This window comes from Colobus angolensis, unplaced genomic scaffold, assembly GCF_000951035.1.
Source record: "Colobus angolensis palliatus isolate OR3802 unplaced genomic scaffold, Cang.pa_1.0 Scaffold126, whole genome shotgun sequence".
NCBI lineage: Eukaryota > Metazoa > Chordata > Mammalia > Primates > Cercopithecidae > Colobus > Colobus angolensis.
The window spans coordinates 8192054-8214506 of NW_012113808.1; the positions used below are offsets into that span (position 1 = coordinate 8192054).

The 22453-nt window shown below is 37.8% G+C and overlaps 2 protein-coding genes across 6 annotated transcripts in view; one reads left to right on the top strand and one right to left on the bottom strand.

Moving 5' to 3' along the window:
- MPC2 (mitochondrial pyruvate carrier 2) overlaps positions 1 to 16457 on the bottom strand; it is a 19065-nt gene extending 2608 nt beyond the window's left edge. The window contains exons 1-4 of one of the 2 annotated variants that reach the window (XM_011933410.1): positions 16402 to 16457; positions 15125 to 15290; positions 4233 to 4273; positions 291 to 375 (exon numbers count right to left, since the gene is read on the bottom strand). In XM_011933410.1, the coding sequence (XP_011788800.1) occupies positions 291 to 375; positions 4233 to 4273; positions 15125 to 15233 (235 nt within the window). In that variant the 5' untranslated portion in view covers positions 15234 to 15290; positions 16402 to 16457. Of the gene's footprint in view, positions 1 to 290; positions 376 to 4232; positions 4274 to 15124; positions 15291 to 16335 lie in introns of both variants that reach the window. The other variant, XM_011933408.1, reaches the window with a different exon arrangement.
- Positions 15618 to 22453, top strand: part of DCAF6 (DDB1 and CUL4 associated factor 6) — a 142999-nt gene continuing 136163 nt past the window's right edge. For all 4 annotated transcript variants that reach the window (XM_011933405.1, XM_011933404.1, XM_011933406.1 and 1 more), the window contains exon 1: positions 15618 to 16405. In XM_011933405.1, coding sequence (XP_011788795.1) covers positions 16309 to 16405 — 97 coding nt within the window. In that variant the 5' untranslated portion in view covers positions 15618 to 16308. The remainder of the gene's footprint in view (positions 16406 to 22453) is intronic.

Here is a 22453-nt window from a genome sequence, read left to right on the forward strand (position 1 = left end):
AAAAAAAAAAAAAAAAAAGAAAGAGGAATCTTTAGAGTAAAGTGACTATTAACTGTAATTTTCTTCCCACTTTTGCTCATGGCAAAAACCTGAAAAACAAAAGCCCATTCAGATACTTATTCTTCCTCTGACTCTCCCATCCATAATTAATAACTTCCTAGACATAATACTGTTAATTCCTTTGTGTGCGGGTGTATTTCAAACACTAAGCCACTAAACAAACTGATACAAAACAAAACAAAAATCATTTATGTTCTACAAGGAACACAGAAGATATTTATTTAATTTACCTGTAGCCATCAAAACAGCAGATTGAGCTGTGCTAAGTTTTTCTGCAGGTCTGGCCATATCAGCCAATCCAGCACACACCAACCCCTACAGATTAACACATAGAAAGAAAAAAAGTATGAGTGTGGAGTAATAGTTTTAACTTTAAATTAAGCACAAAACATTTTTGAGATTTCCATAAGTTAACAGCTATAAGTTTAGTATCCATTCATTAAGAAAATGTAGACTACAACAACAAAAAAGCACAATGAATTAAAAAACTGCTTTTTGAACTAATTTTACTTTGTTAGGTACACTAAGCAGCCTCATATATCTGAAAGCCAGTAGTACATATATAGATAAGATATATATGTATGCATTATATGCACATATATATTTTGTTTTTTTGTCTACTTATTTCACATATGAATTTATATATTCTTTATATATGTCAGGAACCACTAACCACTAGCATGGAAGATACCTGAAAGCTGTTAAGGATATTTGTATAGATTCTTCCTTTGATGTTTTCTGCCAATGTTATTATTTTTAAATTAAATTAAATTTTAGATTCAGGGTACATGTGCAGGTTTGTTACATGGGTATATTGTGTGATGCTGAAGTTTGGGCTTCTAATGAATTATTTTTTAAAAGTATAAGTATCAGAAAACCTGTTATAATTCTAGTTTTTTGGTTAGATCATATATTGTTATTATTATTACTATTATTTTTAGACAGAGTCTCGCTCTGTCACCCAGGCTGCAGTGCAATGGTGCGATCTCCGCTCACTGCAACCTCTGCCTCCCAGGTTCAAGCGATTCTCATGCCTCAGCCTCCAAGTAGCTGGGATTACAGGCATGTGCCACTATGCCTGGCTAATTTTTATATTTTTAGTAGAGACGGGGTTTCACCATGTTGCCCACGCTGGTCTCAAACACCTGATCTCAGGTGATCCGCCCGCCTTGGCCTCCCAAAGTGCTGGGATTACAGGTGTGAGCCATCAGGCCCGGCCTGGCTGTAAGACCACTTTTCTTTAACATCAGCATATATGTGGCCATTTATCTTCGGTGTTTTTAACACTGTCTCTGTTGCAATCATGTGTTTTTACTCCCACTAAATGAGCTGTATTTTTACCAAGTCACTATGTTTGTCCCCCAATCTGTTTATGCCAGTTTTACTTGTTAATGTAATTTATATGATTTAATAAATTTTTTTTTTAAACTAAGCTGGAAATTATATAGGATGCACTATAGTATAATTTATCGAGGATAGAAAATGTGGAGCTCAAAAATCCATACATAAATAAAAGCTTTAGCTTTAAAAAAGACTGATTGTCAAAGAATATATATTTATATCCTTTAGGTTAAAATAAAATATTTAAGGTACATAGGTTTTTTTTTTTCTGGATTATCCACTTTGACCTTTATGATTAGTTATGTGGTTTCAACTAAAGTGGTTACGAAGGACTCTACTACAGTTGTATGTTTGAAGGCACATAGTCTAAGAGTCTTAATGTTATAGAACATATGTGGCTTGCAGAAGCAACTGTTATATGACAGGTATAGAATTCTACAGATTAATTATCAAATACTCTGGGACAATAAAACACAGTAAGAGGTATATAAGGTAAGTATCTAATAGAAGTCTCCTGACCAGAGAACAAAACACAGAAGTTTCTATTGCTATGCTGTCATCTGGAGACTATGCATGATTTCAGCATGTACTTAAAATAGATGTTCTTAAAGAGACAGATAGTCAAGAAGGCATTTATGAGTATATAATGCTGTCAACATCTCACAACAGTAATGAACCAGGTCAAATAAACACCAAAGTTACTGATAAAATCAATAAACTCCTAAACTGTGGTAAATTCGAGGTCAAAGAAGCCCCTAAATTTATTGTGAACAGATGAAATCACTCAAACTTTTTTAATGATTGGATACTTCAGCAATCAATTCCACTACAAAGACATATAATTACTATGTAATTTTAAGTGCAGGTGGTGAAAGAAGGAAATGGTAATGTAACTTCCATTAGTATAGGGGTTTTAGGATCTTTTCTCAATACGTAGACATGAAAAAAAAAAAAAACAAAACTGCTCCCTAGATCTCTGTAAAATACAGTTCCCAAATCACTTATATTCTAATCTTGTCACTTCATAGTTGAGGGGCCAAAAATGACAAAGAGACTAAACTTGCCCAAGGCCATAAGATTGAGTCATAACCAATTCTAACATTCTCAACCACTTGAATTTACAACTGAGTTTCTGAATTGTTCTAACCATTTTAATAGTACATTTAAGAGAATTACAACAGCCCATCACTCAACAACAACAAAAAACAACTTGATTAAATTAAAAACAGGCAAAGGACTTGAACAAATATTTCTCCAAAGAAAATACACAACTGATGAATAAGTACATTAAGTATATGTCCAGCATGACTAATCATCAGGAAAATGCAAATAAAAACAAGATATCTAACACCCATTAGGTGCCTATCATAAAAACGAAAACAAAAACGCTCCCCCATCAAAAGTTAACAAGTGTTGATGAGGATGTGGAGAAATTAAAACCCTTATGAATTGCTGGTAGAAATGTAATAATGTAGTTGCTGAGGAAAACAAAAAATATTAAGCAGAATAATCATATGGTCTAGCAATTCAGCTTCTGAGTGTATACTAAGAAGAATTAAAAGTATTGACTTAAAAAGATATTTGTACATCAATGTTCATGGTAGCATTATTCACAACAAAAATGTGGAAGCAAACCAACTGTCCAATCAACATATAGATGAATAAACAAAATGTAAATACATACAATGGAATGCTATTCAGCCTTAAAAAGAAAGGAAATTCTGACACATGTGACATTAATGTACCTTGTGGACATTATGCTAGGTGAAATAAGCCAACTACAAAAAGACAAATACATTTTGATTCCATTTACAAGAGGTACTTAGAGTAGTGAAATTCATAGAGACATTAGGTAGAATGGTGGTTGCCAGGGACCGGGAGAAGGAGAATGGGGAATTATGGGTACAGAGTCTTACTTTTACAAGATAAAAAGGGTTCTGGAGACTGGTTAACAATGATGTAAATGTACTTAACACTACTGAACTGTACACTTTGAAAATGGTTCAGATAGTAAATTTTATGTGTATTTTACCACATTAAAAAAAAAAAAAGCCTACAGACCAGTAGTTTTCAAACGTTAGAGGGCATCAGAGAATCATCTGAAGAGGTTATGAAAACACATCTCACTGGACTCCACATCTAGAGTTTTAGATTTGGTAGGTCTGTGATGGGGCCTAACAAGTTCTCAAATGATGCCAGTGCAGGTCCAGAGAGATGACACTGAGAAGCACAGTTATAGAACCAAACTGGCCCTTTCAACATAAAATCAATGATTTGCTACAAACAGCCACCACAATTGTTTTTTTTCCCAGCTAAGAGAGAACTTTAAGAAAACTCTGGGGAAGAGTAAAAGCACTGGGCTTGGAGTCGGAAGTCCTAGGTTCCGTCATTTACCAAATGCTAATATTTATACCCGAATAAATCCATCTGCTTTTTGAGACTAACTTTCCTTACCTATATTTTGGTGTTAGCACCTTCAGTTCTCATACTAAATTAATAATAAAAGTTAACTTGGGGGTTCTAACTAGTTTAATGCTTTACTTAGTAATAAAATTTCAGAATGAAATTTCATGTCCCTATGGTACACAATTTTAAGTTTTTTGATAACAAGTATGTTCCCAGAAGGCCTCTTATCTAAAGAGTTCAGAAAAACTAAAGTAGATAGTTGCTTTATGTAGAAAATGGTATGTCTGAGAATATTTGCCATGAAATAATCAAAAGGCACACCGAGAATATTCTAAAGCATATCCTTCATAAAAGTTACTTCAAATTAGTAAATGCCTATTAAGGAATTTTTCTTTCAGTAGCTTCTGCAAAAACTCAAGACTTACCCATTTCATAATTGGAGCCCAGAAAAAAACTGTTCTGGGACCTGAAAAAAGAAAAAAAGAAAAGAAAAATTCAGGAATAAATCAAATATCTTATACATGTCTTTTAACAGCTGTCACCAAATTTTAAAAACCAAAAGATTTATCAATCTATTTTTAACCACTTTTACTATGCTTTTTGCATACTTTGTATTTCAGTTAACATTTAGAGAGGTACCACAGTATCACAGTACAGTTGACCCTTGAATAACACAGGTTTGAACTGCACAGGTTCAACTATATGCAAAATTTTTTCAGTAAATATACTGCCATATAAAAACATTTTAGGGAACCTTGATTCTAATGTAATTTCATACTAGTTTTACACTCAAGTAACACTCTCATTCCAAGTGAAAATGAACCCAGTGATAACACCCCATTTTTGTGCATTTTGGCTGAATTACTATAACAAATAGTTGGTTAATCTTAACATTAAGCAGCAAAATTTGAAAAATGTAAAAATGGCAGTTGCTTCCTTGCAACTTTTGCTTAGTATGCAGGTTTTGAAAAGTATCACCAGATAGTGCAAACTACTTGCCTTTAGCCTTAAGTGATAGCAATGCTACACATTCTATCCTCCACAATTTAACATAGTCCTTGATATTTTTATCCTTCTCAAACTAATTCACATTATTCTTACAGCAAATTCATTAATTCAATGTCATGTTAAAATCTACCACAGTACATTTTACATATTTTACTCTAGTTATTTGTAAATCTATGTATCTATCAAGATTATGACTTCCTCGAAGCTAGTGGCTCAGTATTATTTATACTTGTATCCCTACTACCCTAATAGAATGTAGAATATTAAATAAAAAGGAAAGTTAGCAAGTAGAGTTGGAAGCAGTTTATACTAATATTTATTACTGTAATATATATGTACGTGTATATATAATATATAGATATATACACACATATATACAAATAACCTTTTTTTTTTTTTTGAGACAGAGTCTCGCTCTGTTGCCCAGGCTGGAGTGCAATGGCACAATCTCGGCTCACTGCAACCTCCACCTCCTGGGTTCAAGTGATTCTCCTGCCTTAGCCTCCCAAGTAGCTGGGATTACAGGCGCCTCCACCATACCCGGCTAATGTTTTTGTATCTTTAATAGAGACAGGGTTTCACACCATGCTGGCCAGGCTGGTCTCAAACTCCTGACCTCGTGATCTGCCCGCCTCAGCCGCCCAAAATGCTTGGATTACAGGCGTGAGCCACCGTGCCTGGCTACAAATAACTTTTACAGTACTTTAAAATCGTAAGTTGTTTTTATCAGCCTGATACTTAAATATCTGGTAAGTCTGGCTTATGCATTTAATAGTTTTAAAATATGCTTGCTGATTTTCTAATTTAATCCTAGAGTCCTACAGCAATCTAAATTTCATTTTCTCATTCTTCAGAGAAGCTGGGTATCATCATCAGAATAATTCTTCAAACACTAGAAAGATCACGGCACAAATCCTGTGGTTCCTTGTGGGCCTAGTCAGCCCATTATAATGTTAAACTTTATTTTCTCACATACATCTGGTATCTAACCATTTTTACATTTTCTTGTGTACGTTTGAATTTTCCGTATTTTAAGTTGTAGAATAAATCTAGAAACAGTGCTGAAACAGCTGGTGAGAGAACTTAAACTATAAAGGAGTTCTAAATTTTGATGTTCTTATAGTGGAGTGAAAAACCTATCTACATTCAGTTTCTGTTATCCAGTTCTCTAAACAGCATTGTTCTGGGCACAGCCACCATACATATAGAACTCTAGCCACATCCTTTTTTCTCTACAAGATATAAAATAATTTAGTTTCTTCTTTGGTTAAGACTAGGCTGGAATTTGAAAAGAAATTTTTACGAAGGGAAAAAGGGGAATATAAAAGAAAATATGAAGCCATTGAGTTTCAGAATATATAACCCTAATTTAACTAAATCTTAGCCCAGGTCAGCGGTTCTTAACCAGGAGTGTCCCCGCCAGGGGAATTTTTAGTTGCCCAACTGTGGTGCTCCAACTGCTGCAGATGCTGCTGCTGACGCTGCTGCTGCCATCTCGTGGGTAGAGGCCTGGGATGCTGTTAAACATCCTCCAATGTACAGGACAGCTGCTCCAAGAAAGTAGAAGGTTAAGAAATCCTGGCCTAGGCCAACTGATAAGCTGGGCAAACATTCAACCAGTTTCATGCTATTTTATGGATCTTCAGTTTATGCTGTCCCTTCTCAATATCCTGCTTAGTCTTTACCTAACTCCTATCCATCAGAAACTCATCTCAGGTTGCATCTCCTCAAGGAAGCCTTAAAAACACAAACAAAAAAACTACAAGTTAGGCTAAATGCTCCTTCTCTTAACTACCAAAGCAGCCTGTATATTCTTCTATCATTTTCTGTTAAAATGATTATTTATGCATCTGTCACATTAACCCGAAGACAAGGTCCGTTTCTTAACTTCCTTGACAAATAATAAGCATGTGCCAATAGAACTGAATTGGATTCACCATGTTCAGGATCAAGATATTCAAACTTTGTGTCTGACCCAGAATTTGCCTCAACACTGCTTCATCCTCAAGGCTGGAATTTGCTGTTTACTCATCTCTAGGGACATTAGGTTCCCTTTATGCCAAGGATATATTAGATTTCACTTATTAGTTACTCTACTCTTAGACCACGGCTCTCTTCCCGAGTCTGATAACATAATGCACTAATCCTATAAAACAGTCCTTTCAAACTCTCTGGAAATTTAGGGTGAGATTCCGGGATTCCTATCATTACACCTGGTTCATTTTTCTTTGTCACACACAGTGTCTCTCGCTCATATGCATTATCAATTACTAAGTTTAATTTTTATCCTGGCATGGAGTTTCATCAGTCAAGAGTCAGTCAGTGTATTGTTTTAGTCTCTCACTGAATGGGTGTTCATTTTTACTTTGAACTCTTCAGTAGACTTTTCTTGTTCTATTTCAAAGCTGGACTTTCTCTTGTCACCCCAAAACTGTTTTCTGAGAAAAGCCTCTAGATTCTGGTTCCAAGCTTAAATGGTTGACAAGCTTAAATGGTTGATCCTTTGGGGTTAATGAATAGTCAGTCTTTTCAGTAAGTCTGCCTGGTAACTAATTTACTAAACTGCCCGGAGCTAGGTAATAGTTTTACAATATTAATAGCACGCCCTTCCCCACCAAACCAAACAAGAACTGAAAAAACTTCAAACATCAAATTATGGTTGCTAGAACCTGGACCAAGAGAGGTATTTTAGTGAGTGAATAATTTTAAACTATGAAAACAAGCTCTAATTTCAGTTTAATAACTGCTATGTACTAAACAGAAAAATAGCAGTAGCAAATACATAAGACCTTCTAAATTGCTAATTTTTCTGAGATACTAGAAGATGTGGACAAGTGACAAAAAAATCAGAGTCTAATATCTACAAATGTGAACAGTGTTTTCTTAACTGTTAAAAAAAGAAAAAATGGTCACACAATGGGTTAACAAAATTTTAAAGAAAACTTAACCCTTTCATTTTAACGCTAATTAGCATTCAATTAACATTTCTTAGCTTTTTTTCTGTAAGAGTAAATACGTCAAATAAAGCTAGACAAGTACATTTAGACATATATAAATCAGATACAGAGGCTGTCTTCCAGAAAACAGCAATTGATCAACAGTGGATATAGTAGTGAAAAAACATTCCAACTTACTTCAACGTTTCTAAACATAAAGTTTTGACAAAACAAAGCACTTAGAAATAGGTATCACTCAAATAGTGACAATACAATGTCACATGTGTCATTCTAGACCTAGAAAACACAGGCTTATGTTCTGTACAATGACACAGCTATTCTCATGGGAGAGCATAAAAATAGATAATTATGACACGTGAAATGATTATAATACCATTATATTAGAATAAGCAGATGTATAAACTAACAGATACCTGGCTAACATCCATTATGATAAATGAAATAACTCGATTAGGTGGAAACTTTGAACTGCTGAAAATATACTGAAGAAAAATCTCCTCATAAGACATTAATTTATAGCCCAAGATGAAGAAAATTGTCCACATCAGACATACTATATATTCTTTTAGAAAAACAATTAACACATTTTCATCTTGTTTCTTAGAACACTACTACTGGATGTTGAAGAAGGCCTCCAATGCTGACAATTTAGAAACATTAAACAAGTATTTAAAATGTCTATACATTTAGGCTGGGCACAGTGGCTCACACCTGTAATCCCAGTACTTTGAGAGGCCAAGGCGGGTGGATCACCTGAGGTGGGGAGTTTTAGACCAGCCTGACCAACATGGAGAAACCCTGTCTCTACTAAAAATACAAAATTAGCCGGGTGTGGTGGCACATGCCTATAATCCCAGTTACTTGGGAAGGCTGAGGCAGGAGAATCGCTTGAACCCGGGAGGCAGAGGTTACAGTAAGCCAAGACTGCACCTGGGCAATTGCGCTCCAGCCTGGGCAACAAGAGCAAAACTCTGTATCAAAAAAAGAAAAAAAAAAAGTCTATACATTTTAAACTATGAACTATTTTCAAGAATAATGAAAAATACAGACTATAAGTTATTTTGTGTTTTATTGTCTTATTTTTAAAGTGAAACTCAAACTCATGTTTTTAAATTCAAACTTTTCATAGAATTTGAGAAATTCTACAAGTGAACACCATAAGCAGATAATAACAGACAGAAATTTTCAAATTAACAAATTTAGTTGCCTTGAACTTCGATGAACTGACATAAACTTACTTCCTAATTTCCTTATTTGAGAGAAATTACTGTTAATAAAATATTATATGAATTTTACCCAGAAAGTAGGCCACCTATTGTATATATGATTCCCTCCCTAAGTAAAGACTTACTTTTTGGAATAGAATAGGTAATTTTCACTCTCAAGCACATATACACACTTACAAATACTGAATTGAGGTATTCACTATATCCCTCTGTGAAAAATCAAGTTTCTTACTGAATGCTAAGAGGTCATAAAATCACTAAATTTCCCTACCTCTTCCCATCCCTTTCATGCCACTCCTTTATGATTTGTTACTTTTTAACACCCCTCTTAATTCCTTACATTACACAAGTTTACCTGTTTACTATCATGTGACAAACTAGATACAAATCCTTCTAGTATGTAAAGGTTAATCTTTGATGTGGATACTGATGGCTAAAAATCATTCATTTTTATTTGTGCCAAAGCTAGTTCTGATTTAACACTAAGAACACGACTAAGCTACCATTTAGAACCATATAATTTTAATATTTTCCACAATGCCTTGGAAATAGCTCTCACTAAAATAGTACCCAAAACATCATGGGTAGATGTTTTTAAAAATGTTGACTGAAAATACACTTTGGTTTGAAATTCCAGAGTAAAGAACAAGTAAAGCGACTAAAATAGCCAAGATGCATCTTAGGGATGATACGTTTTAAATTTACTTATTTCTTCAGGTACGAAGAATCAGTTACTTTTAGATTTAGAGAGACTGTTGAAATCACCTACTGTAGGCACTCATAAATCAGGCAAATGAGGCCCAGTAAACAAATTACTTGTTTAAAATAAATAACTCAGCAAGGATAAAAAACTAGATCCCTAAATCATAATCTAACAATAATTATATGACTTTCCCCAATGAAATCTGAGTTTCCCGAAGGTTCTGAATGTAGGAAAAGTCCTAAGAGAATACCAAATTATAGATTATTAGATGGAAAAGACTTTAAGAAAAGTCCAAGCTCCCTCATTTTTATAAATGAAAAAGATGAGACACTAACAAGTTAAGTAATTTGTCTTACACTCAGGAAATTTAGGGTGAGTTCTGGATAAAGCAAGGACTAGAACACAGTTTCTTTGATCCCAGTCCTCTTTCTACTATACCATACTGCACTTTAAACATATTTCATTCTCTGTCATAGGCAAAATTAATATTTTTACATGACCTGGAAATGAAAAGCTATTTATAGCTTTTCTTAGGGCTTTTTTCTCCTTTAGCACATCTGCATAAACAGTTCTAATTTCTTAAAATTAGTTTAAAAACAGGATAGCACAGAAAAAATATGTTAAGTGTTGAACAACTACATCAAGGGTGATATTCCGCTCTGTCACCCAGGCTGGATTGAGTGCAGTGGCGTGATCTTGACTCAGTGCAACCTCTGTCTTCCGGGTTCAAGCAATTCTCCTGCCTCACCCTCCAGAGTAGCTGGGATTACAAGTGCGCACCACCATGCCCAGCTAAATTTTGTATTCTTAGTAGAAATAGGGTTTTACCATGTTGGGCAGGCTGGTCTCGAACTCCTGACTTCAGGTGATCCGCCCGCCTTGGCCTCCCAAAGCGCTGGGATTACAGGTGTGAGCCACCGTGCCTGGGTGATATTCCTTTTTATGAACTCTTCTGAGAATACAAACTCTGTGTGGGTGGGCTGTTATTTTATCCACTGATTTATCCCGACTGCCAGAATAGTATCTAATATACAATAGGCCCTCTATAAATACTGAATAATTCAACTTTCTTGGTAGTTGATTGTTTGAAGATATTCTATTTTTCACTAATATTTTACAATTGTATTTGAAATTCTAATTTTACATCTATTTTAGTTATCTCTTTAAATAAAGTTATTGCTTTAAAAAATAATATATGTATATTTAGTGTAAATATTTAAACATATTAAATATACACTTAAGAATATATATGGACATATATTAATATCTTAGACTGGCATTTAGATTCTTCACTGACAATCTGTGGCAACAAAATAAGTTCTAACAGAGATGCAATTGAAACTATGTAGGTATGTACACTGATTATTGGTCCACATTTGATTTTATTTACATACAATAGAACAATATATATTTGAACGAAGTTGTATTTAACTATCTACTGTAACATCAATTCTCTTAGCACTGAATTTAAAATTTTTATGATACAGATATTTCCTTATAAACACTGATAACACTGGTTCATTTAATTTATTTTTATTTAAAAGAAATATCTTCTAGGTCTTTAAAATTAAGCTAATTATCTTATCTAGGAAAAATGCAAATATTCTTATTTAGACTTTAAAGTAACTTTTCCCATGAGTCTTCAGAGGGAACCCATGTAATGTTGAGAATGATATTCTCAGCACCAGCACACTAAGCACTGCAACAAGTTTCAGAGAATTATTTTTTCAAAAGCTCTTCCATGTAAGCCAAAATGTAATTCAATAAAAGGAGAGCTACAATGCGTTAAAATGATATGGTTCGGATAGCTGTTTTTGGGACTAACTTCACCAAAGGATAGTTTTTAGACTCTATAGAGCTGTGGTCTTCCAGCTCCTTTTGAACATGTGCCCCATCAGTAAAAAACAATTTGAGCATACATCCTCTTTATAAATCATTTATATATTTATAAATTATATAGAATTACTGCCCTAATATATTTTTGTATTACAGAATGTACACACAATGAAAAATTTAGATGGATGAAATAACAGTAAATGTTAATACAAGTTCTATGATTTTCTTCTTACATTCCAATGTTTCATTGTGTGCACCCCTTGGGATGACTCACCCCATTCTGGAACTCACAAATACAAATAAATGACACTCCTCCACTGCTAATTTTTGGTTTTCCTTAATTAAGCGTTTAAGAAAACACTGGGGCCAGGTGTGGTTGCTCACACCTGTAATCCCAGCACTTTGGGAGGCCAAAGCAGGTGGATCACCTGAGGTCAGGAGTTTCAGAGCAGCCTGGCCAACATGGGGAAACCCCGTCTCTACTGAAAACACAAAAATTAGCTGGGCATGGTGGCACGCGCCTGTAATCCCAGGTATTCAGGAGGCTGAGGCAGGAGAATCGCTTGAACTCAGCAGGCCAAGGTTGCAGTGAGCCCAGATCACGCTACTGCACTCCAACCTAGGGAACAGAGCAAGACTTTGTCTCAAAAAAAGAGAAAAGAAAAGAAAAGAAAAGAAAAAATAACATTGGGCAACATAACTTCAAGGTTATTTCTTTGACAAACACTGGTGTACAGCTATGCAACTGGCTAGTGTGGAGTCACATATTTTATAGTCAGGTGGGGGATAATGCGGGTACTGACATCCTTTTGGTGAGTTGAGGAACTTGACTGGGACACATTTGGCTAGAACTCTATTCCTTCTCTACAGAGGCAGATCATGACATGCCAGCAACAACACATAGGCAAATGGATAATGAGAGCCTCAAAACTCTGGGTCATAGGTCAGAGATGCAATACTGTGACTAAAATATATATCTATACATAAAAACATTCTTTTTTTTTTTTTTTTTTTTAAAAGGGGTCCCCCTCTGTCTCCTGGGCTGGAGTGCAATGGTGCAATCTTGGCTCACTGCAACCTCCGCCTCCTTGTTTCAAGTGATTCTCCCACCTCAGCCTCCCAAGTAGCTGAGATTACAGGCACCTGCCACTATGCCTGGCTAATTTTTGTATTTTAGTAGAGATAGGGTTTCACCATGTTGGTCAGGCTGCTCTCGAACTCCTGACCTCAGGTGATCCGCCCACCTCAGCCTCCCAAAGTGCTGGGATTATAGGCGTGAGCCACCGCACCCCACTAAAAACACATTCTTGTTACCTGTTGAGACATACAGTGTCAGCGATAAAATTAAATCTCAAAAATTTAGAATCAGCAATGTATGATTTCCAACTGTTAAAACTGTAGCATTTCATATCATTTAATAAACCCCTTGTAGTTGAATCTAGGCAAATGTTTCAATGATAATTCAATAACAAATACTGTTAGGCAAAATAGTATGCAAAATCCTTGAATATTCACTCTGGATAACTCTTAAGACAATAATCAGTGTTTCCTTAGATTTTATTCCATACTCATTAGTCAACATATTTTTCAAGTTCCTTCATTTCTATACTGGTGTGCCTCTAACTTGTCGATCATAAATAATTTTGCTGTAATAGATATCCTTACTCTGTACGTTGTTCAAATCTTAGAACTGATAGTTATTGAGAGTCTAAGTGCGAACGCTGTGCTGCATGTTTTGGAGACATTAGATCATCTGATTTTCACAACAATCCTGAAATGATTATATAATTACTCCCATTTTATAGATGAGATAACTAAGGCAGGAATTTAGGGTCAAGGTCACACAGCCAAGACTTAAACGTAGATCTATCTCCCTTCAAAGCCTAGCTCCTTTTACTACACTGAAAAAGGGGGTTAAAATAACTGAATGAATCCAAGGATTTTCAGATGAAATGCACATCCTACAAGTGAAAGGTAATCCCTCTTCATTCTGAAAGCTGACTAGTATTTTAAGCAGTAATTACAGGTGGCTAAAAACTAAAGCCTTGGAAAGGATCAAGATAAGACTACCCTCCAATTTCGTATTAAGTAGTTTAAAATTACTCTTACTCTGCCATGCCCTTATCCTACAGCTAAAACACAAAGCTTGAGGGTCAGAGTTGACTTCACGTTCAGTTGACTCTGTAAAGCCCATATTATTACCAAAGGCATAGCTCAACCCTCCTTCCTGAAAATCTGATGCCACAAATTATGCCACAAAACACAGCATAATTCCAATAAAACTAAATGTTAAAAGAACTAAACGGCAAATAAACAAAAACTTTTAAAATCAGTTAACAAACTCTCCTTAGTGATCAGTTTTATAATAGGTTCAATGTTGCAATAAATAATATTAAGGGTTAAACTACAGTATTATCCGGATGTTCAATTCATTCCATTATCAAACTGGAGGTCAGATTTAGTAACCAGTTCAGACTACAGAGAGCTGGTTCATAATCAGATAATGGGAGAACTAGACAACTTTCCTAATGATACCAACTGCAGAATACAGATTTTAACTATGTAGGAGAAAAAAGGCCACTTTTCGGGTAGCACTCTAGTCTTTCAATTTACAACACATTTTCTAGTTTGCCAAGTTCTTAGGCTTGAAAGAGACCTCAGAATATATCTGATGTTAGCCACTAGCCAAATAAGTATTATTACAACTCACTTTAGAGAAGAGGTAACAGAATTCTAGATCTTAAGGGATTGGAATGTTTCAGTTTCTTAGAGAGCTTTTTTTTTTTTTTTTTTAACCACAAGAACACAAGTTTTCCAGTAGGCCAAGAGAGATGTAACATTTACTGAGCATTTACAAAGAGTCAAGCACATATGTTATCTGTCATTCTCGCAGACCGCATATTACACAACAGAGATCTAGGCTTTTGCTCAAGGTCACAACTATAATAAGTGGTAGAAGAGAATGAAATCCAGGTCTGTCCACACAAAAAGCTCTGGGTAGAGCTTGTTCAACAATTTCATAAATAAGGACAGATTTAAAGAAACACACTGGACCTATGGGATGAGAAATGACACTGGCTCAACCCTGGATGAAGTAAAGCATGCAGTTTAGGGGAGGGCTCAGTCTGCAGGCCTCTGCCAGCAGTAGCTGAAGAAAGTGTGACCTTTACTCCAAACCCTACAGTGCGACAAGCCACCCACCCAGCTCTGCCTAGTGTGGGTTAATATGCCACAATTCGAAAAGAGAAAAAGAATGAGTGTTTCATGGTGGCTCCAGACACTTTCGTGGCCGCAGAAGTTGAGAAGGCTCAAATTTGGAGGTCAGGTTTGGGTTGGAGTCGTGCGTAATACGGGAGCGGATAGGTGGGGAAGGGCGCTGACTTGAGATACGTTGGCTTAGGAAGGGATGTTGCAGGAGAGAGGGTGAAATGCAGAGGCTAGGAGAGTAAACGGCTTCACCTGAAGGGAAGGAAGGAGTTGGGGCTGTGGGATGCCTCTAGTGGCAGTTGTCAGAGGGCCTCTAAAAGGTCCATTTTAGAGGAAGGGGGAAGGAAGGTCTCGATAAGGAGCCATTCAGGGTACATTACCTGCTGGATGGTTGTACAACGGCCTCAATTTCTCGGGCAGCATCAGCTCCACTTTATCGAGAAGCCGGTGGTAGGTGGCCCGCAGGCCTCGGGCACCGGCGGCCGACATCGCCGCCGAGGGATCGTGAGCAGCCGGGTGGGAGCGTGGCTCTGTTCTCGTCCCTGGCTGACAACGAAGGGGAGCTAGTCACTTTTCCTTGCCACGACGCCTGGCGTCCGTATCTCGCCTGGAGAGCCCTTCCCGCGGCTCTCGCTGCCCGGCTGTGAACCAAAAAGCTGCCGCCCGCTCCCCGCGAAGGTTGAGGGGGCGGACGCTGCCAACGGCCCGCCCCTGGTCCGCCTCCGCCCCGGCAGGAGAGACGGAGGAGGAGCCTAGGCAACAGGTGCCAAAATAATCACCTCACCGAGTCCGCCCAGCGCCCTGCTGGCAGCGCGCTTGCGCAGGCCGAGCTGCCCGCCAGGATTGGCCCGCCCCGAGGCGCGGGTGGGGTCCAGTGGGAAACCTCCTCTTTCTCCCCCCTGCCCTCGAGGCCATGTTGGAGAAGGGAAGGTGAAGCTGCGCTGGCTCTACTGCCCCTTAACTTTGACTAAGCAGGCCCGTAGTTAAAATGGGCTTTTCGGGCCTTCAGTGCCTAAAGATGCTGCTGCACTATTCTCTTGCTTCTTTTGACTGGAGACTCGTGAGCGAGAGACTACAGAATTGAGTCGCTTCTCTCTCTACTCCTCTTTTATCCCTAGCGACTTAAGAATCTGGTTAGAGTGGCCCGAATGCATTCTTCCACGGTGAGGGCAGCCGCGGCACACACCAGCCTCAGTCCCCAAGGTGGTCGTCATCTCGCGAGAAAGGGCTGGCGGGGAGGGTATCCAGGACGAGGAGAGGGAGGAGTCGCCATCGCCTCCGCCTCCGCCTCCTCCTGTTGGAGGGGGGCCGAGGGAGGAGACTGTTGCTGATCTTTGGATGTTCTGGTTAGTCTAAGAAGGAGAGTATGAGGCGAGCTCCGACCCGGGTGCGGCCGGGCTTCGGGGGCCCAGGCGCCGCTGCTGCCACCGCCATCTAACGCTGCGCCCTGGAGGCCCGGCGCGCGGATGGTGCCGGTGCGGCTCGGGTGTTGATCCGGTGTCCCCTCCCCCTCCTCCCCTCCCCCACGCGGTGGTCTCCCCTCCCACCCGGCTCAGGCAGAGCCATGTCTCGGGGTGGCTCCTGCCCACACCTGTTGTGGGACGTGAGGAAAAGGTCCCTCGGGCTGGAGGACCCGTCCCGGCTGCGGAGCCGCTACCTGGGTGAGCGGGGGCCCCGGGGCGGAGGCGCTGAGGTCGCCGCCCAGAGTGGGGGAGGGGGTGCGCTACCGGGGTTGTTGGAGGTGGGACAGCGTCTCGGCGAGGGTGCCCCGAGACTCTGGGGTGTTGGGTGGGGCCTCGGTCGCCGAATCCCGTGCCCATGCCTCCCCCAGTCAAGCCCCCTATGCTTGCTGCCAGCCGCCGCCCTTGCTGGGTTTTCCTCGGAGGGCCGGGCCGAGGGCAGAAGGTACTGGCTTGTAAAGGTGTTGGGGTCGCTAATGGGTTGGGACTCGGGGGACTTGCGGAACCTCCAGGAGCTGCCGCGTTTAGAGCAAAAGTTAGCTCTTTTGCTCTTTTCTAGCGCGCTCTCCCCGCTGAGCCGAAGAACCTAAGTTGTTGCCCACCCTCGTCTTCAATCTTCAGAGGGTTTAGGTGTCGGCTGCGACGCGTTGACCACCCTCAGGGACTTCACGCTCCAGACAGAATCCGTGTAAACTGTTCTTGCGGCGCTGAGCCAAAACCTAAAAGTGATAGCTGAGCTCTCCCCACCCCCGCGCGCTCTCCCAGTTCCACTCTGTTCTTCAGTTCGTTTTGACCGCTTAAAGGTGGTGTAGGGTTTCACGTTCCTTTTCCCACCCCTGGAAAACACACTTGGCATTTACAGTTTCTTAGTTAAGCTTTCTAAAAACAACCTTCAATACTTGAGGGAACAGTATTCCACTTTTTTTCGTTTTGCATAACTTTTTTTTTTTTTTTGAGGATTCTGGGTCACGCCCGAGTCAACTAAAAAGTTTAGTTTCGTAAAAATGGACGTACTTAGTAAAGGTCTTTTTTGTTTCTTGCTGTATACTCTTCATTACTCTTGCTATTTGGAGATACGGCAAACAACATCAAACAAAATTTTTTTCTTTATAGTTTTGCCATTTGCTAGGTAAAAAGTGTTTGTTGCTGTCATTTGTTTTTGATTTCAAGAGAAGAAAATGAAATCTCATTACAGCCAACAGTTCTGGTTTGTAAATTAAGAAAAGTTAGCATGCAATTTTTTAATTCCTGCTTTTTAGTGTCTCAAGTAAAATACGAATACATTTTGTTTGTAGAAGCTCAATAAAAATGAAGCAAAAATCCCTTTTATCCCTCCCATTCAATTTCACTCCGCCACCCTTAGAAATAATATTTTCTGTTTTCTGAATATTCTTCCAGACCTTTTTGTTTGCATTCTTACAAGTACATATGTATATGTACAAATGCTAGGGGGTGTGTGTGTGTGTGTGTGTGTGTGTGTGTGTGTGTCTGTGTGTGTGAGAGAGACACCTGAATACATGGTGTCATATCGTAAGCATTGTTTTAACTTCTCCACATTTTGGAGATCTTTCCATGGCAGTGAAAATAGATTATGTCTTTTAAATTATTACGTAGTATGTAATATTGTGAAGTACTGTAGTGTACTCAACCATTCTTCTTTAAGTGGACGTTCGCCCTTACAGCATTGTAATGAACATCACTATACAAGCTTTTGTGCATTTGTTGTAGGATAAGTACCTAGAGTGGTGATTAATCATTTTAAAATTGAACATAGCTAGAGTCTGCTTTTTTAAACTATTTACCAAAAAAAGTGTGTAATATTTCTTTTAGAATTTATTTGTGGAGAGAGAACTTAATTTTAGCTTAATAAAACAAACGTTAACGTTGTTTTGCATGAATACATTGATAATTTGGTCCTTTATATCAGTTGGACAGTTTACGTACTTGTATACAGTTCTATATTTTAGTGTTTTTCTTTGGTTCAGTTACTGCAGCTATATCTACAAACGGGTTAATTAAAGTATAACAAAACCAAATACTTTCTTTTTCCTCTCCTACTCCGACTCCCTAATGGAAATGGAATTTGTATATTGGGTCTAGGGGAATTGAAGGGTTCACTGACTATAGTAGAAACCCTGAATTATAGTTTTTCAGATATATATATATATATATATATACACACACGCACATACAGGGAGTTCTTTATCTTAAACAGTATTTTAGATATGATAATATACTCTTAAAATAGGACATTTTTGGAATGACTTCCTTTAAAAGTGGTTTTCTAAGTACTTGAAAATACTTTTTGAAAGTATCGAAACCTGAAAATGTTTTCAAAGAACTAATTGATTGGCCTTTACCCTTAGTAGACCTTTGTGCTGTTATTCAACTCTTCTATACTACAGTGCTGATCTTGGCCTTGCATTCAGGAAACAGCAAAATCCACATTGGTAATGTTTGAATTAGTGATTTTTTTAAAAAAATGACTTTCCCTCCCAGTTTTATTGGGATATAATTGACAATTAAAAATTGTTATATTTAAGGTGTACAACTTAATAACTCCATATACAATCAAGTTAGTTAACATATCCATCACGTCACATAATTACCATCTTTTTTTGTGTGTGGCGATAAAATGACTTTTTAAAGTTGAGTACTCTTGGCTGGGTGCGGTGGCTTACGCCTGTAATCCCAGCATTTTTGGGAGGCCAAGGTGGGTAGATCACTAGAGGTCAGGAGTTCGAGACCAGCCTGGCCAACATGGTGAAACCCCAGTCCCTACTAAAAATACAAAAATTAGCTGGGCGTGGTGGCGTACACCTGTAGTCTTAGCTTCTTGGGAGGCAGAAGCAGGAGAATAGCTTGAACCCGGGAGGTGGAGGTTACAGTGAGCCAAGATTGCGCCACTGCACTCCAGCCTGGGTGACAGAGGGAAACTCTGTGTCATAAATAAATAAATAAAGTATGGTACACTTATAAAGCCTTCCTTTTAAAAGTCAAATTCCAAGTTAGGATTTTCCTAAGGAAATAGATTCCTTTTTTTAAGACTTTAATATTTAAACAGTATGATTGTCTATCTACAGGGTTGTAGATTTAAGTATTTTTCTGATACATTTTCATTATTTGTTTTTCTACAAATTTTTAGCAGTGAATTACTGCTAAATAGTAAAATTGGGATAGAACAAATGGATAGATTTTTCTCGTAGCTTTTACATTTCCAGTTATTTCACCATAGCATTTGCCCTTTCAATGGTAGTATTCAAACTTTGTAATTGATTTTACATAAACTGATTAATTACCTCCTTTCTTCCCATCAAAGAAAATTACACTTCACCAAACTTCCTGTTATGTTGTGGGAATGAAGATGAATAATTTCCCATATGTTATTTGTGATTAAAAGATGTGTTTACTTAGAGCTGGCAAAACCACAAGATTCACCTGGGCCAATAGAGTGTTGTTTTAGACTAGCATGGATTTCAAGGATAGGCCAGGGATTTTAATCTTTGTGAGACTGGTCTAAATTTCAATGTAGAATTTTTTTTTTGGCGGGAGGCGGGGGGCAGGGTGAGGCAGGGTCTTGCTCTGTCCCTCAGGCTGGAGTGCAGTGGCACCATCATGGCTAACTACAGCCTCCACCTCCTGGGCTCAAGGCCATCCTCCCAGCTCAGCCTCCTGGAATTTTTTTTTTTTAAAAGAATAATTATCGAAGTCAGAGGTACCTGTAGGTTTAAATGTTTAAATGTAATAGTTTCTCAAATTACTGTATACTAGTTGTAGAGTAGTGCTTTTGGAAATCAGTGATTTATTAGCCACACAGATGTTATTTTCCCATATATATACAGTTTTATAAAGATAAACATCATTAATAAACTATTATTTCAATACAATGCTGGTTTCTACTCACATTTCTTTCCTTTTGGACAGACACTCCTACAACCTTCTAACACTTCTAAATTAAAAGATAGCAATTGATAAAAAAGTAATTTTAGGGTACTTTTCGAGGAAGTTTATTATAATGTGTAAAATGTGTAAATTATGATTAGGCAGCCAGTGACAGTTTTTTAGTGGAGATTGAATCTCATCTTTCTGTAAGGGGTTTATGAAGTCAATGTCCTTTGAATATCATTAGAGTCAGTATGTATTGAAATGGATAATTTTGTGTATAGATTACTCTAGTGCATCTTGAATACACCTGCATTCTATCTTACCAGGTTCTTCATGATATGTTGCCAAGTTACAGTATATTTATTATATGAAGATTAGTAACTTCTGACTTTTGCCTCTTTTTTTTAGCCATTGGGGAAAAGTTAGTGGAATATTTGTATTTTGTTTCTTTAATGTTGAAATTTCAATGAAAGCTGAAAAATGTATGATTTTAGTATTGAAAAATGACAGTCAATTGTGACAAACATAAGATAGAGTATATTGATAATTCCTTAAGGCAAGACACCAAAGGCATATTAGCAATCATAACAACCGTAGACACTATGATAGCTGTACTGTGGGTTTCATTGCTTCCTGAAATAGGATGAATCAAGTTATAAGTGCTTAGAAGGTTTAGAAGCTTCTGGTAGCATAGAGCTTGTGTTACAGGTATGCTTTAGATCGGTGTTTTAAAAATGTTTTTAAAACGATCCATGATAAAAATACATTTATGTGGCAACCTGTGATATACACAACGAAAATAAAGGATTCCCTAGATGTATATATAAGCCTTACTAGATGGGATGCATACTGTTTTTTTTCATATTCTTAAAACTGTTGATATTGAGCTGGTGGAATATGCACTAATGAGTCTCAGCTTGAGGTTTGGAAAATTGTTCTAGATGGTGTGTAGTTCTTATAATTGTAATTTAATGTCGCTTCAGGTTTAAGGTGGGTAGTCTTCCACAAGTACTTGAAGGAGATTTAAAAAAATTTTTTTTAAACACTGCTGATGGCTAACAGAGAAAATGTAAATAGTGAACCTTCATGTACATCTTGGAAAAAATAACTAGGGTTGAACACTTTTAAATCTTCTTGGGTAGATATCTACTGTGGGATTGCTGAGTTGTATGGTAAGTATGTTTAACTTTATAAGAAACTTCCAGACTGTCTTCCAAAGTAATTCTACCATACTGCATTCCCACCAGCAGTATATGAGAGTTCCAATTGCTCTACATTGTCATGAGCATTTGGTGTAATGAGTCTTCCTAATTGTAGCCTTCATGGTAGGTGTGTAGAAATATATCATTGTTGTTTTAATCTGCATTTCTCTTTTTTTGCTTTTGAGACGGAGTTTCGCTCCAGGCTGGAGTGCAACGGCGTGATCTTGGCTTACTGCAACCTCCGTCTTCTGGGTTCAAGAGATTCTTCTGCCTTAGCCTCCCAAGTAGCTGGGATTACAGGCATGTGCCACCATGCCCGGCTAATGTTGTATTTTTAGTAGCGATGGGGTTTCTCCATGTTGGTCAGCCTGATCTTGAACTCCCGACCTCAAGTGATCTGCCCGCTTTGGCCTCCCAAAGTGCTCGGACTACAGGCATGAGCCACTGTGTCTGGCCTTTAATTTGCGTTTCTCTAATGATTAGTGATGTTGAGTATCTTTTCGTGGCTTTTATTTCTGTTTTATTTATTTTATAGTCTGGTTAAATATTCAGGTTTACTTTCTAATATTGTAAGAATTCTAAAATTATTTAAATAACAAGTCCTTAATCAGATATGTATTTTACAAATATTTTCTCTCAGTTTGTGTCTTTTTTTTTTTAACAGATTCTTTTATAGATCATACTTTTTATGTCCTAAGAATCTTTACCTAAACCAAGGTAACAAAGATTTTTACTTTTTTTTTCCTGGAGATTTTCTCTTTTTACATCTTGCATTTAGGTCTGTGAACAATTTCGAGTTAAGTTTTATATATGTTGTAAGAGTCAAGTTTCATTTCTTTGCATATTAATGTGCAATTGATCCAACAGTGTGTGTGAAAAGACTACCTTTTCCCCTTTGTTGAAAATCAATTGACCATAAATGTATACGTCAATTTCTTAGCCACATTCCATCGATCTAGCTTCTTGTCTTTATATCAAGGATTGAAATCAGCTAGTGTGATACTTTAAACTTGTTTTTTTTTTGAGATAGTCTTTCTCTGTCGCCCAGGCTAGAGTGCTGGAGTGCAGTGGCTCACTACAAGCTCCGCCTCCTGGGTTCACGCCATTCTCCTGCCTCAGCCTCCTGAGTAGCTGGGACTACAGGCACCTGCCGCCACGCCTG